Source organism: Crocodylus siamensis, chromosome 1 (genome assembly GCF_052110815.1).
Source record: "Crocodylus siamensis isolate JL-2025a chromosome 1, ASM5211081v1, whole genome shotgun sequence".
Taxonomy (NCBI): domain Eukaryota; kingdom Metazoa; phylum Chordata; order Crocodylia; family Crocodylidae; genus Crocodylus; species Crocodylus siamensis.
Window position 1 is genome coordinate 159,975,277 of NC_143395.1, and position 16,267 is coordinate 159,991,543.

The 16,267-nt window shown below is 45.5% G+C and overlaps 1 protein-coding gene across 6 annotated transcripts in view; it reads right to left on the reverse strand.

The window, feature by feature from the left end:
- Window positions 1-16,267, reverse strand: part of RBKS (ribokinase) — a 94,360-nt gene that overhangs the window by 30,764 nt on the left and 47,329 nt on the right. For all 6 annotated transcript variants that reach the window (XM_090047036.1, XM_090047028.1, XM_090047018.1 and 3 more), the window contains one exon: window positions 11,337-11,428. In XM_090047036.1, the coding sequence (XP_089903162.1) occupies window positions 11,337-11,428 (92 nt within the window). The remainder of the gene's footprint in view (window positions 1-11,336; window positions 11,429-16,267) is intronic.

The following is a 16,267-nucleotide window of genomic DNA, read 5'->3' on the forward strand; positions in this document are numbered from 1 at the left end:
GAGACTGCAAGCAGCTGCAACAGGGTCTGTGGAGCCCTGGCCTGACTCATTGCTGGCAGGGGTGAATGCTTGCCTTGGGATGGACAGTGGGGAAGGGGCCAGAGCTGCACTGCCACAACAAGGATCAGGCCCTTTGTGGGTCCCCTGCCATCTGCCCCTGGCATGTCAACATCTTACAAGTCAAAGCTGCAGGTTTTGTTGGCACTGCCCAAAAATGCTGCTGAGCCCTGATACAGTACAAGATGTGCTGTACCAGATACTGAATGTAGCTGCATTAATACCAAAGTTGTTTAACAAACAGCAGACTATAAATTGTGAAGTCATATTTAATACATACATGCTTGGGATATGATATCACATGGCAAAGTCTGCGACTATACCTGGCATCTTCAAGGGTGCCTGTACACAACCTGGGAGGCTGCTCCAACATGCTGTAATTACAGCGCATCAGAGAAGACTTGATTAATCAAGTTTGCTGGAGCGTGGTAACTATCATGTTCCAGCCAGCCTCTGCATCTCATGTGTCAGCATCCCCATTCTTCAAAATGGCAGCGACAGTGCTTTAACTAAAACTCATTTGACAGGTATGCTAATACATGAGATGCTCTAGTGCTTTAATTACAGCAACTCTCAGAGCAGGTGGTGTGGTGCATCATCACATGTAACAAAACACATATTTTTCTCCAGTTAAAAACAAATGGAAGCTTTACTGATATGCTAGAGTCCTACGGCTATGTTATTATGAGGAGAGCCTGAGGGAACTGTGCTTATTTAGCCTGGAGAAGAGATGACTGAGAGGGGATTTAATAACAGCCTTCAACTACCTTAAGGGGGGTTTGAAAGAGGATGGATCTAGACTGTTTTCAGTGGTGGCAGATGACAGAACAAGGAGGAACAGTCTCAAGTTACAGCAAGGGAAGTTTAGGTTAGATATTAGGAAGAATTTTCTCACTAGTGGGGAAAACACTGAAACAGGTTACCCAGAGAGACTGTGGACTCTCCATCCTTGCAAGTTTTTAAGACCCAACTAGACAAAGCCTTAGCTGGAATGACCTAGTTAGGGATGGTCCTGCCTTAAGCAGGGGGTTGGACTAGATGACCTCCTGAGGCTCCTTCCAACCCTAATTTTCTATGATTTACTTGCACAGCATATTCTACACTGTATTATGAGTCAAATTTAGTTTAAGATGGAAGCAAAAATAAATATAATTATAGGAATGTAGATAATCTTGTATATCATATATTATATATAAACAACCTACACAAAAATAATTAACAGGTGTTGCTTCATTTGTCTGATTGAAAATTTTCAGATTCGTGAAACAAAATCAAGCCTTCCTTAGCATCCTGACAGTGCGTCCAATACTTCACTGGAAGTTATTTCCACACCTGAGTTACTGGTCACCTAAATTAACATTTCTGCACCTTAGTTAAAGACTTTAGCTGGAGTTAAAAACAGTCTGTAGGATTGTGAAATAGGAGCTGCATTACCAGAAAGAACTAACAGATAGCAGAATTGCAGAAAAAGGGTTAGCTTGAGAAGTGGAACAGCAAGACTATTAAAAAGAACGGAAGTTGGTTAACACCTGTGGAGTAAAGAGTTTAAAAGGAATCTGGTAGATTATAATGAGTCAGGAAGTCAAGTGACTTCCTCACTGCTGCCTCAACATAAATGCTCCTGCCACTGTCAGTGAGTTGATTTTAAATTTTGGTGGAGTGGAATCAAAAGTGCAGGATGCAACTACATCACTGTAACACCCACTGTGTCCACCTCTGCTTAGAGCACAAGCTTTTGTGAACTGATGTTTGCTTCATCAGATACTGTGAAAGGACAGCATTGAGCAGAGTATATTGTACACTCTGCCATCAGACTAATAAGGCTAACTACCCCTACCTGAAAGTAAATAAGAGGATGTGCCTGGCTTGTTACTCCACTCAGTTAATCATGAACTATATTATCTATATGTCTGTAGCTACATGAGTTGTAAAATAGCTCATCGTTGCATGGTAGATATTATAATGTCATTGGCTGCTCATCCTTTCTGCAGCTATCAAAATCCTGTGTTTACAAACATGAGATTAATATCTAGTCATAAATCACAGCACTGTAGTATCTACAGATACACGTTGGCGAACATAAGCAATAAGGAAATTGACCAATTGTATCACAAAGACTCGAAAATATAAATAATCACAAACATAATTTGGTCTTGAATTTGGCACATCTTAGCAGATGTGCTCATGTTAAACAGAATACCCTGGAAAATGCTGAATTGAATCTCTTGTGTATCTGTAAACACCTAAAAGCAGTATTTTTACTGTGGAAGGACAGGGATGCCCTATCCATGATGATTTCATAGATTTCGCAGACATTAGGGCTGAAAGGGACCTCGGGAGATCATCAAGTCCAGCCCCCTGCCCCAGGGGCGGGAAGTCAGCTGGGGTCACAGGTTCCCAGCAAGGTAAACGTCCAAATGTCTCTTAAAGGAGTCCAGAGTAGGCGTTTGCACCACTTCAAGCGGCAGTCTGTTGCAGGCCTGCGGGGCTCAGACAGTAAAGAAGTTCTTCCTTATGTCCAGCCTGAAATGGTCTTGGAAGAGTTTGTGACTGTTTGACCTTGTCATCCCTTGGGGCGCTCTGGTGAACAGGCATTCCCCAGATTCTCATGTACACCTCTTATATACTTGTAGGCAGCCACCAGTTCCCCCGAGCCTGCACTTTTCCAGGCTGAAGAGTCCCATAGCTCTGAGCCTGTCATCATAAGGCCTATTTTCCTGCCCTCTGATCATGCATGTGGCTCTCCTCTGCACTCTCTCAAGCTTCTCCACATCCTTTTTAAATTTCAGAGCCCAGAATTGGATGCAGTACTCCAGCTGCAGCCTCACCAAGAGGACCCGGGAAATTACAGGCCAGTTAGTCTTACCTCAATCCCGGGTAAGCTCTTTGAAAAAATTATCCTGGCACACATCCAGGAGGGCCTTGCGGGGGAATGCATGCTCAGGGGCAACCAACATGGGTTCATCAGTGGCAGGTCTTGTCAGACCAACCTGGTGGCCTTTTACGATCAGGTCACCAAATCATTAGATGCAGGGGTTGCTGTGGATGTAGTCTTTTTGGACTTCCGGAAGGCTTTCGACACTGTCTCTCACCCTGTCCTCATCAAAAAGCTGGGAGACTGTGGTGTCGATGCCCACACGGTCAAATGGGTCGCCAACTGGTTGGAGGGCCGCACCCAGAGGGTGGTAGTGGATGGGTTCTTCTCGACCTGGAAGGATGTGGGCAGTGGGGTTCCGCAGGGCTCAGTCCTCGGGCCCGCACTCTTCAACATCTTCATCAGTGACTTGGATGACGGGGTAGAAAGCACCCTGTTCAAGTTTGCTGATGACACTAAGATGTGGGGGGATGTGGGTGCACTAGAAGGGTGCAATAGGCTACAAGCTGACCTTGACAGGTTGCAACGGTGGGCGGATGAGAATAGGATGGGGTTTAACACTGATAAGTGCAAGGTGTTGCACATGGGGAGGAAGAACCGGCACCACACTTACAGGTTGGGGAACTCCCCTCTTGCCAGCACGGAGACGGAAAAGGATCTTGGAGTCGTCATTGACTCCACGATGAACATGGGCCGGCAGTGTGGGGAGGCAGTCAAGAAGGCCAACCGTACCCTGTCATGCATCCACAGATGCATCTCGAGCAGGTCCAGGGAGGTGATCCTCCCCCTTTATGCGGCACTGGTCAGGCCGCAGCTGGAGTACTACATCCAGTTCTGGGCGCCACACTTCAAGAGGGACGTGGACAATATGGAAAGAGTTCAGAGGAGGGCCATTCGTATGATCAGGGGTCAGCAGGGCAGGCCTTATGAGGAGAGGCTACGGGACCTGAACCTGTTTAGCCTCCACAAGAGAAGGTTAAGGGGGGACCTTGTGGCCTGCTACAAACTGGTCAGGGGGGATCAGCAGGTATTGGGGGAGTCCCTGTTCCCCCGTGCGCTGCCAGGAGTGACCAGGAATAACGGTCACAAACTGGCGGAGGGTAAGTTTAGATTAGATATTAGGAGGCGCTACTTCACAGTCAGGGCGGCTAGGGCCTGGAACCAGCTTCCAGGGGAAGTGGTGCAGGCTCCTAGCCTGGGGATTTTTAAAAGGAAGTTAGATGAGCACCTTGCCGGGGTCATCTGACCCCGGTGCTCTTTCCTGCTAAGGCAGGGGGTCGGACTAGATGATCTACCTAGGTCCCTTCCGACTCTAGCTACTATGAAACTATGAAACTATGAGTACAGGGGGAGGATGACATCCTGGGATTTGCTTAAGAAGCATCTATGGATGCAACCAGCATTTTGCTCACTTTACAAGCTGAAACATCACATCGGTGGTTCATATTCATCTTGTGGTCCATCATGACCCCCAAGTCCCTTTCGGCCGTGGTGCTAGCAAGCGTAGCACTGCCAAACCTGTAAGCATGCTGCAGGATTTTTTTCCCAAGGTGAAGTACCTTGCATTTTTTGGTGTTGAACGCCATCAGGTTTTCATCCACCCATTTTCTGAGCCTGTCAAGGTCGGCCTGGATCACCATCCTGTCCTCACATATAGACGCTTTACCCCAAAGTTTGGTGTCATCAGCGAACTTGGCCAGTTTGTTTCTGTCACCAATGTCCACATCATTAATGAAGATGCTGAGGAGTATAGGCCCAAGGACAGAGCCTTGGGGGACCCCACTGGTCATGGTGCACCACAGTGATTGACTTCCAACAACTACCACTCTCTGGGTCTGACCTCAGAGCCAATTCCCAAGCCAGCGGACTGTAATGTAGCCAAGGCCACAGTTGGCCAGTTTTTCTATGAGATAAAGTCTTCTATGGCCACAGTAAAGGAAACTTTTTAATATTATCATTTTATTCTGGTAGTACCTAAGAGCCCCAAACTAAGGAAGAAGGCCCTTCAAGGCAGAGTGGGGTGGAATACAAGTCCTGGGAAGAGGCCAGTTCAAGACTTAGAGACAGCAGTTTCACTGGAGTGGAGAAAGTGAGAACTAGGTTGCGGAGGACCAAGGATGGAACTGGAAGACAGGAACTTAAGACAAAGGTTGGCAATGTATTCACTGAACACAGTGGTGATGGGGAGAAGAGAGATGGGGAAGGTACACCTGTACTGCTTCTACAGAGCAGGGAGCAGGCTGGATTATTTGAAAGAACACAAATGTTTTTCCTATGACTTTTCATAGAAGAAACACAAGACTGATGGCTGCGAAGACTGCCAGGAAGAAAGGTATGATAATGAAGAAAAAATGCAGTATTTCCAGTTTGCAGGGCAAGGGTTAATTTCTCTTTCTCTTTAAAGGAGCTTCTTCTACATTAAGCCATTACCATATTACAAGTGTACCTTGGAGTGGCACCTATAGTTACAGTTGCCTTATGCTTCTCATTATAAAACTCTGTTTTAAATTTCTTATAACATTGCTAAAATTTAAACATTTGGGCTAGAATTTTCCATGCCCAGGTGTCAGGCTTAATTTTTTGGAAAGCTTCAACTAAAACGGTTTGACTACTGCTGAGAATGAGGCTAGAGGAAGATTTGTTTTTTCACACGTTAAATCCATCCAACTATTTTGTTGAGAAGTTCTAGTGCCCTAATGCCATATATTAAATAAGGAATATATGAACTACTGGATGACTCCCTATTCACTGAATGAGGAAGGAATCCTGTCCAAAAACAGCATGTAATCATATAATGAAAAGACTGAATCATAATGCATATGCACAAAACAGGCTATCTTAATTTGGGCATTTTCTAACTTACGAGTACAAGAGTTTGCAGTCTTAACAGTCTTTAAATACAGTACTTTTGGATGTAACACAATGGACACACCTACACATGAATTTAAGATGGTTTAAATTTAATGTGCATTAAACTAATTTGAATTAAGCAGGTCTTGGCAGCTGTCTAAACGTGGTAGAACCTGGGACTAACTTTAATCTCAGGTCGCTTCAGCCCTCTCATGTTTCCCTGTGGCCACTGTGGGGAGCTCCAACCTCCGGACACATGGTTGCCAGCACTTGGCAGCCATGCTGAAGCTAGAGCCAGCTGCCTGCATTTGGCAGCCATCTTGGAGACACCCCCCTGCCCTCTGATCCCTGGCTAGCTCCTTCCCTGCCCATGAGCCGTGAGTCCAGCACAGGGGCAGCACACAGCAGCACCCTTCTTGCCCAGACCCAATACTGGTATTCTTCCTGTGCCAGAGCTGTCCCTGCCCCTGCCAGTGATGCCCAGCACCCTGCTGCTCCAGCCCAGCCTCTGCCAGCAATGACCAGTGCCCCATCCTCCTGTTGGCCATGGTGCTGGCCCTGCTGGCCCCAGCAAACACCTCCCTGCCGCCCAGGCCCCAGGGACCCATACACCATCCTACACTCCCTGCTCCAGCCTGCCTACCCTGCCTCCCACATCCTCCTACCTAGGGTTGCCAACTCTGTTTGAATCTATTCTGGGAGGTTTCATGACATGATGTAATGACATTATGACTGATCTACTGTACTGTACTCAGGAATGCAAATATACATTACTGTTACATTTTAAAAACCCACTAGACTATCGTATAAATTGGATTTAATATTTATTTTAATGAATTTCCTATCATTCATCTCCCAGGTAACTCTCAGCAGTCTCCTGGAAATTATATCCAATTCCTGGAGACTCCAAGGCAATCCCAGAGGGTTGGCAGCCCTACTCCTACCCCCTGCCCACCCCTGGCACCACTCTCAGGACATGCACATGGTTGAAACAAAAAAACTTTATTACCCTCACAATATCCACCCCCATCCCTCTCCCCTCCCCGGTCAACAAACAGTAACCCTCCACCACCCTCCCCACCCACCAACAGTAAAAAAATCCACTTATAAGTGGCAAACTATAGAGAGAGCAGCCCAGCCCTGAGGGAGGAGAGGTGTTCAGCCAGGAGCCCTAGGGCTGGACTCCAGCCAGCCCCTAGTGGCTGGGAAGACCCAGGATTAAATTCCCTGCATTAATGTGGAGTAATGCGTCTACACATGCGTTAATCTGTACTAAACAATCCCACTTAAATTTGATACTTGGTTTGTGTAGATATGCAATTTAGGCTCTCTGTGACAGGGGGCCATCCCTGGGCCTGTCCACTGTTAACCCAACCCTCTGTTTCTGGGTAACCACCCACCTTTCTTTCGTCCCATGACCATGCCTTGATGGAAAAATAATTATGATGTTACCCAGGCGGAAGGCTGCTCATTTACTACCCTGACACCAGGGGTTGCTATCCACCGCTCCAAGCCTCCCCTACATGGTGGCCCATGCCTCACAGATGGTATGTAAAGAACATCACCTTTAATTCTGATTTGGCCATGCGCAGCCTCTTTTCCCTCTCAAATATTGGGCTCTCTTAAGCCCTATCTCTACACCCTCTCCGGCATAGAGCTCTCTATAGTCCTATCTCTGCACCCTTCCTGGTGCTGGGCTCTCTGTAGCCCTCTCTCTGTGCCTTCTCTGGCGCTAGGGTATACACCACAGTGTGCCACTGTGAGGCCTCCTTCTCTCCGATTAGCCTTATCCTGGTCCACCAGATTAAAATACAACAAACAAAACAAGCCCTTAGGCTATAACATAACACAACAATCTAACTCTCACTTTGTTTCTAAAAAAACCCCTAAACTCCCCCCTTAGCATCGAGGGCCTTCCCAGCCCTAAATACCTTCAGGACTCCTACAGGCCTAATATTCCATATGGGCAGCAAAACCTGGCAACCAAACATCTCCACGGAACTTCTCTGCTCGAGCTCCTTCCCTCCTGGCTGCTGCCAGACGACTAACCCCTGCCAGCCTCAGCCTTGGGGCTTCTATGTGCCCAGAGGCCTATCTCCTTCCAGTGAGCTGACCAGCCTGTGTGGTTGGGCTTTTAACCCCTACCCTTCTAGTACTTGGTGTTTCTAAAGACTCTGGTCTTAAAGGAACTGCCTTGTCTCCTAGTAACAGGGCTAGGGTTCCCTGCTACACTCATATAGCCTAAAATTGCCATTTTTAAACTGCGTTAAGGGCGTATACATGTAGACATGTGCCCCTAATGCAGCTGAAATTGGGCTAATCTGCATTAAATGACCCAATAGATCATAAATGACCCCATAGATATGCCCAATGTATACTGAACTACAGTACAGGCAACCCTTGCCATTCGCAGGGGATACGTTCTCATATCCCCCGCGAATGGAGAAATCTGCAAATAAGGCACTGTGTTCATGAATGCCATCTGTGTTCATGAACTCAGTGCCCCTGGCAGCTGGGGGGAGGCATGACTGCTCTGGCAATGGTGGGAGCATGGTGGTGGCAAGCGCAGAGCTATCAAGTTGCTCCTTTAAGTGTATTTAAGAAGCGGGTTTGGCCTTTGCAAATATTTGGAACTGCGAATGCCGAACCCGTAACTAGTGAGGGTTTCCTGTATATACACTGCCTATACTGATGCTAAGCATTTGTTATTACTGATATATCATTTGCACAGAGCTCAGCAAAGGAATTTATAAGAATCATGTTTTTCTTAATTAATCCAGTGTTTAACTCCACTGAATTCAACAGATTTAAACAGTAGCGTAATTAATGGGGGTGAACTGGGCAGCAGTCCTGGGCACTGCCTTGGTTGGGGAGGGGGGCAGTGCAAAGCTAGCTATTATTGCAGCTGGCAGCTGGCTATGCGATTGCCACCGGACGTGTAGCAGCTGGCACTGCCCTGTGTGCTGCTGCTACTCAGGCCACAAAGCTGCCCTATGCCTTTGGGTTTCAACTGGCATAACAGAGACTGTCATTTGAGCCACTGTATTTCAGTTACAACATTTATGGTGCAGAATTTGTAGAAACTGAGATATGCCAATGCCACTTTTAAAAAGCATTTACATTAATGACCGATGGCCCTTATGTAAGTGTATGAGTATAGTTCTTTATATTAAAACTTGCAAATGCATATATTAAAACAATTCAAAATTTAAAGTAGTCCTGAAAGGAAATTGAAAACAGATGGTGCTTGGAAAGATAACATTTGCTAAAAGATATTACAATAAAATACCTTTTAAACTTCTGACACAGGGAAAACAAATGCTTTCCTGCTCCCATTTTCTTAACAAAAATAAGTTGACTATGACAAGAAGCTAGTCCCTGAAAAAAAATTCTAAAATCAGTATGCAGGGACAAGACAAAGAAAGATATTGTCAATTATTATGCTTCTGGTAGGGAAATGGATTATATTTGAAAGTGCAGAAGGTTGCTAATATAAAGAATAAATTACAAACAAAATGATTAGTGGTAATTCTTGTTCTTAGCAGGTAATATATTTAGAATACCACTATTGGGTCTGGGCCCCCAAACAAGTCTCTGGCAGTAGATTTAGTCTTTTACAGTGGACAGCCCTCCTAAACAGCAGAGGGCATATTCTTCTGTTTGATAGGGTATAAGAATAAGCTCTTCTGTCTCCCACTGATGGTTGCCTTTTTAAGCTAACAGTAAAAAGTATAAAGAATATAAATTGTGCCCGTACCTCTGTAGGGAAGGTGGGTGAGTGAGTGGGGATCTATTATAATTATACAGCGGCACTTCTTGTTCTCAGAAAGGAACTAATTTTCTTTTCACCACACAGTGGTAATAATATACCCTGACTCCAGCAGGTTAAAAAATCTTAAGGAAAGCCTCTATAAAAAAAACACTATCTGGCAGCAAGAAATGGCAAGTACAATTTTTAGCATACTTGTTGGAAGGAGCAATAAGAGAGGAAAACCAGGTCTAAACTAGGAACAAAAAATGAGTTTGCCTGATCCCTCTGACAAACAAATGAATAGCAACACTGGAAAACCCAACAACAATAGAACCTCCCTGCATAATATTTATTAGAGGGGCAAGGGCATAAGGGTGCTTCCTGCTCAAAAAGAAGACCTGTAGCACCATTCCTAGAATAGTGGTCTAAAGCAAAGGCCAGGCCTGAATGTTTTGTGAAAGGAGGTAGAGAACTCTAGATTTCTATAACACTAATTTCCTAGATAGGAATGAACATTCCCTCATCATGGCTCCTACTATCTTTTACAGTTGCTTTGTGATGGCTGCTAGATATAAGTCACAAGAGATACCATTTTCAATTGTGCTGGAAACATCAGCATCCATAATCTTAGTGAAATGAAATGACTGTTCTTGCAAGAAATAGCCAATAACTTTGTTGATGTCTAGATGCTGTGGTGAGGTCTACTTTGACCCACTGGAAGAGGTTTTGCTAACACACAATTCTGACGTCCAGTTGGGGTCATTTAGACTCTTGAAGTGCTAGAAGACATGTGTAGTGGGTCCCTTGAGGCAAGCTTGTAATTGGTTTTAGCACAAAGTTTCAGAAGAGACTAATTGCATTTTGAAGTGATTATTATCCTGGCAACCTGCAGCCACTTGCATTGGTATAGACATCCCACAGCCAGCTGAGTCATAGCTTTCCCTTACGCCCAACACATCTCAAACAGAAGTCATGTCCAGCAGGGACAACTTCCAACCACACAGTGTATGGCTTTTACCCACTGGGCTGCTTCTCACACAACTGTTACAAAAAGGAGGAGGAAAACATAGCAACAGTAACAGCAAAAAACAGGAAAATCAAACAAGAGCCTCATGAGACATGAGCCCAACTTGTCTCTTTGTGACCCCCAAATCACGTGTTTTTGGAGAAATAAAATACTGACAGTGGTAGGAAGTGGATGGAAAAAGGAGAGAAAATTTTGAAACTGCTGAACTACAACTGGAAAAAACAGAGATTGAGTGTTGTATGCAAGCGGCAGCAATCCACAGACACCCCTCATTTATATGCAGTCAGAAAGTAACTGATGGGTCACAGCATACCAAGCTGCTATATCACCTCAGATACAGCCTGCACACTGCCTGCTGGCAAGGCAGTTTGAAACTGTCACAACTCTATAAGCTAAGGTTATTCTCACTAATCATCTAGAGGAAGCACAGAGCCAGGAATGTGGGACTACTTTAATATGTATCATATTATTTAGAGCAAACATCTTAGAAGTGTCCTTTTATGGATCTTCTATTCACTCATCCCCTCCCCAGGGGGGCAGAACACAGCTCTCTCTGGAACCTATTAATTCTATTTCAAGTGCCATCTAGAGGGGTCATCTGAATGGGATACACAGTATTTCTTCTTTCTTACTAGCCCAAGGGGGCCTGCTTTCTACCTCTAGAAGCCCAGTAACAAGAACATGGCTTGATCCCTTCCCTGGTGTATTTCTGGGGACAAAATCCCTTTGAAGTTTTAATGACCATGTCATCCTCTGATAGATCATGAGAACATTACCTCAGTTTCGTTGCAGCAGAAGATGTCAGAAAGAGTGTAAAATTGTGGATGTAGGTCAGCCTGGGCTGGAGCAGGATTAAATAAGGTCTTTACTGCAAAAGAATGAAAATAAATTGTCCAAATTACTCGTGTTCACAAGCCGTCGATCGGAACCCAAAACTCTCAGTTGCTGTGGCTGATATTTTAGCTGCACCAACTGACTGCCCCCTCATATGCAAGTTACTTACCAATACACAAAAATTAATAAACCTGTTCTCCTTTTACAGGAAAGTTAAATGTTTTACTAATTCTATCATGATTCTCCCTGACTTAACTTTCATCCTTCTGCTTTAAAGAGTGCAGGATAAGTTTCAAGAAGTGTTAAAAAATGATTAACCTAAAAAATCTTGAAGGAGCTGATAGCGATAGTAAACTGTCATCTTCTACATGCATTCATCACTAGAAGATGCGGGGATACTTTGCTAGTGGGTGATACTGATATTTACTGACAAGAGAAGAATAGTAAGACACAGGCAGGTTAGGATCCAGTCCCAGCTCTGGAGGGCAGTGTTCTTATCAACAGACTATTTTGCCCACTCCTCACAAGCTCAATTCTGTCCTGTCCCCTTCAACCTTCCCCTGTCCCAGGCTTCTCTCTTCCTTGCTCCTGGCTCCTTCTTCCAGTCCAATTTTCCATTCTTTAGGATTCTCATCCTCATGCCAGTCTCCTTGCCCAGACATCCCTAATGTCAATCCTTGTAAGTACCTGTCCAAATTCCCCTACATACTCCCAGTTTGCTTGCCAAGCCATTCCCAATTCCACTTCCCTCTCCTCTCCAGTTTTTGCTCAGGCATTTTCATTTCCTTCTTAATTACTTGTCTGTTCCCCTACTCTCCTCATCCCAAATTCAGCCCTCAGTTATCCCCCCCACATCTGCCATTTCCCCCCTGGTTTCCAATCTCCCCTCCTTGAGCACCTCACCTAGGCTCAGGGCCTTGCTACATGTAACGCTGAAAGCCATACAAATGTTAATCAGCTTAGCGTTATTCTGCTTAGCAGAGCAGTTATGTATTAAGGTGAAAATCCTTTTCTGGCTGGTCTTCACCTGCACAGCTGTGATTTGCCACTACAGGCTTGGTGAACAGAGGCAGGACTAGGAGCTAAGGGAAGGACCGGCTCGCTGCTTCTGCTGGGCAAAGAGCAGGCCCATCACCGTGTCAGCTGCAGGGAGACCCAAGAGACTAAGGGAAGCAGCTTCCCTGGTGCTCTCTGGTCTTGCTGAAACCGACAGTGGCTCTGCGATGAGAGCAGGGCTGTCGGGCTTAAGCCCTGGCATCCCTGCTGTCAGCACAGAGCTGCCACAGCTTGATGAAACCAGACAGCCCCCAGCAAAGCAACTTGGTCTTGTTGAGCTGTGGCAGCTCCGCACTGAGAGCAGGACTTCAGCCTGACAGCCCCACTCTCAGTGCATGTGCAGTGAGACCAGAGAGCCCCAGGGAGGCACAACTCTGCCTGGCTGAGCTCCAGAGAAAGCTCCTTGCTGCCCAGACCAGATTGCTGCCTGAGCTCTGAGAGGCCTGATCCTTTCCTCTGAAGCCCTGACTCAGCAGTGCCCACTGTGTTCTCACATGCTGAAGGACTTCAACTTGGGCAGAACAGCTGTCTGGAGTGGCCACACCTTAATGGAACGGGGCAAAATTAGGCAGACTGGAGATAATCCTGCCCTGGAGTGCCGTAATTTTAAGATGAATAACAAGTGCTTTAAGCCACTTAAAAGGTGTTAATGTGCAGCTAATCCAGGTGTTAAAAGCTCCAGAAGCCACCTAAAATTACCGTGTAACAAGCTCCTCAATGTCTCCTGTCCCAAACCCTTGCCCAAATGGCTTTAGTCTCCACATTTCCCACTCCATGAGATCCATTTCCCCTCATCAACTTCTTATCCCATCTTAGCAGTCCTCTGCCCCATGTTTCTTGCAAAGCTTGTCCCAGTATCCAGTCATGCCTTACAGCTTCCAGTGAAAGTTGGCCTCTGCCTTCTCTCACCAACAGTTTACAAAAGTCCTAGCCACCCTCTCAGCATGCTTCTTGTCTCAATCTACTCTTCCTGTCCAGCACACTCTAACTGCCCCAGTCTATTCCCCGCCCTGACATTCACATTCAGCAGCTTCCTTCTCCATACTGCCAAGATCTTGCAATGGGGTGGTCACTGGTCATAAACAGGACAAGAAAAGCAGGTTACCATCTCTCAGTTTCAGTGCCTAGCTCCTAGGCTAGGGCAGTCACAGCAGGAATTACAGGAACATTCACGATGAACCCTGCTGGCACATGGCCAGCGAAGATGAAAACTTTAGGGAATTTAGCTGTTAAACTCTAGAATGCTTCTACTGAGCATGTGGGAGCTATTTTTTCTCAAAGACATAACTTGGCCAAGTTGGGCAGATTTTCATACGTACGAGAAAACCGCATCCTAGACAAAATTTGGCAGGGCAGTAGCATTTGTAAGCAACCACTCCAAAGCATGGGGGCACCAGAGTTTCTCAGAGAGCCATCTGCCAATTTTTTTTTAACATGGGCAAAACAAATTTTCCACAGCTTTTTCCCAATACCAGTAGAATGCTTTTGGCTGGGAGAGAAGAAAAAAACAGCCTCAGGCAACAACCAGTACAGCAAATATCCACCCAAATAGTTAAAGTTTGAGAAAGTTAAAAATATCTGGAATGTGGTATTATAATGGAAACTTTCTATGATTCTATGAAACAAGCTTAGTAGTAGGCAATACAAGTAGTCCTGCCTATAATACATTTCCAGCTACAGACAAATACATCACAGTTCTTCTCTAGTACCACGAGTGGATTTAATATGATCTTGCATTTTCTATTGTTTGGTATTCCAAAGGACTGCAAAGTGCTTTACAGACCTTACATAAATAAGAATCACTTCACCAAATCAGTGAAATAGATTCGCCACTAGGGAGGGACTTGCCAGCAGTTTAGCAGCAAACACCAACGGTAGACAGTGGTTCAGAGGAGGAATACAGTAGTCCAGTCAAATTTCCAGTGGTATCGATGTACACGGAATATAATTACTCAAGATGGAAACTGGACAGGATTAATACCCCTACTATGCCACAGGATCTTTAACAGCTAGTACTGTGATATGACATTGGCAAGAACTGCTTTGTCCATGTGTAGTCTACAAAACTAACACGAGATGCTTTACGGAGCATTAGACTAATCTAATGTGCAATAAAGTGTCACCATCTACGCATTCACAGCAATTACTTCACAGTGTATTAGTCTAATGCGCCATTTTCTAGTACCTGTAGAAACTAGGTATAGATGTTGATGAGGAGCAAATTGTGCCTGATCAGCACAGGCAGCAAGGGGCCACAGGGCACAGGGGGTGGGGGGAGCTGTTCTGGCTTGGAAGAACGCCACCTGCCAGCCACATGGAAATCTGGACCCATCCTGATCTCCATGTGGCTGGGAGAGCTGTCCTGGCTGCCAGGACAGCTCCCCCCTACTCAGTGCCAGCCTGATCTCCTCCTGGCTGAGATGGACCTGCCCACGAAGCTAGGATAGCTTCCCTCCTCACCACCTCCAGAGCTCGGGGCTAAGACCCCGTGCCTCCTGCCAGTCCAGAGCTGGCACCTGGGGGACCCTAGAGCTCCCCCAGCTACTGCAGGGGGGCAGAGCAGAGCAGAAGGAGCCCCGGATAGGGCCGCTCTTGTCTGGCTCAATTTACTCCTGATGGGGGCACATGTGTAAACATACACCAGGAAGCCCTTTAATGAGTCTGAATTTTCTACACAGAAAATTCAGGCACATTAACCGCATCTGTAGATAAGCCCACTGAATAGCAATGCAGTGGTCCTGGTCTCTGCCCCTCCACCCCCAATTTTTTTTCAGCAGCAGAACTTGAAACAGAGGTTTGAGGCATCTGGGTGTGCATCTGTTAAACAAAAATAGTCTAGAGCACTGCATTATACATGAGGGTGCTGCAGGCTAAATCAAGGGAAATGGCACTAACAATCAGCACCTGGGCAGGAATGAAAGATTCTTCAGTGTTAGATAGCAAGAGGTTCACTTACCTTTGTCTATTCAGGGCATTTGAATGTGTTTAGCCTCTCACTTAAGGCAAATATGTGAGCTGCACCATTACTGGATGAAAACACATAGCTGCTTGTTACAGGCTGAAAACAGTTGCAGGGCCATTGTTGTCTCCTGTTCACATGCTGTACTATGTGAGATTACAAACTCTTTTCTTTCTCATTCCATTTGCTGTTAGCTTTTTACACTTCTATTTAATAAGGAAACACTCCAGCATTTCTGATGTCTCAGAGGTCATCCCTTTCTCCCCTGTTAGCCCAAGAAGGTATAGAAAAATAAAATGATTTGCCTCAGACTACACAATGAGTCAGTGGCGTAATAAATAACATAACTCAGAAGCCCTGATTTCCATGTTCACTTCTTTAACTAGTAAAATTACTTATTTGTGTGTTCTGTAATCAATAAATTAGAAGCCCACATTTAGGTTATCCCAGGTATTTCCAGATGACTAAAGTCTTCCATTTTCATTTATATTCTTATGAAAACTCTACTCAATTGCCCATCAAGAATGACGGGGGTGGGGGGTGGAGTGAGTATTGGGCCTGGGCCTACTCACAACCCCTCCGTGTTACCAGCAGGAAGCAGGTGGTGGGGGCTATGCTGGCCTTGCCCTCCCCCTCCTCACCCCACCCTCCGTCCCCCATGTCCCCACCATCATGGAGGCAGACTGCCTTCCGTTGGAACGTTTCTTTGCACTCTGATTGGATGTTTGCCAGCCAATCAGAGTGCAAATAAAGCCTTACAGACAGACAGACAGACAGACAGACAGACAGACAAACTTAGGCTTTTATAATATTAGAATTTTTGAATTTTCAAATAAATATCAAGTATGGTTCTTGTGT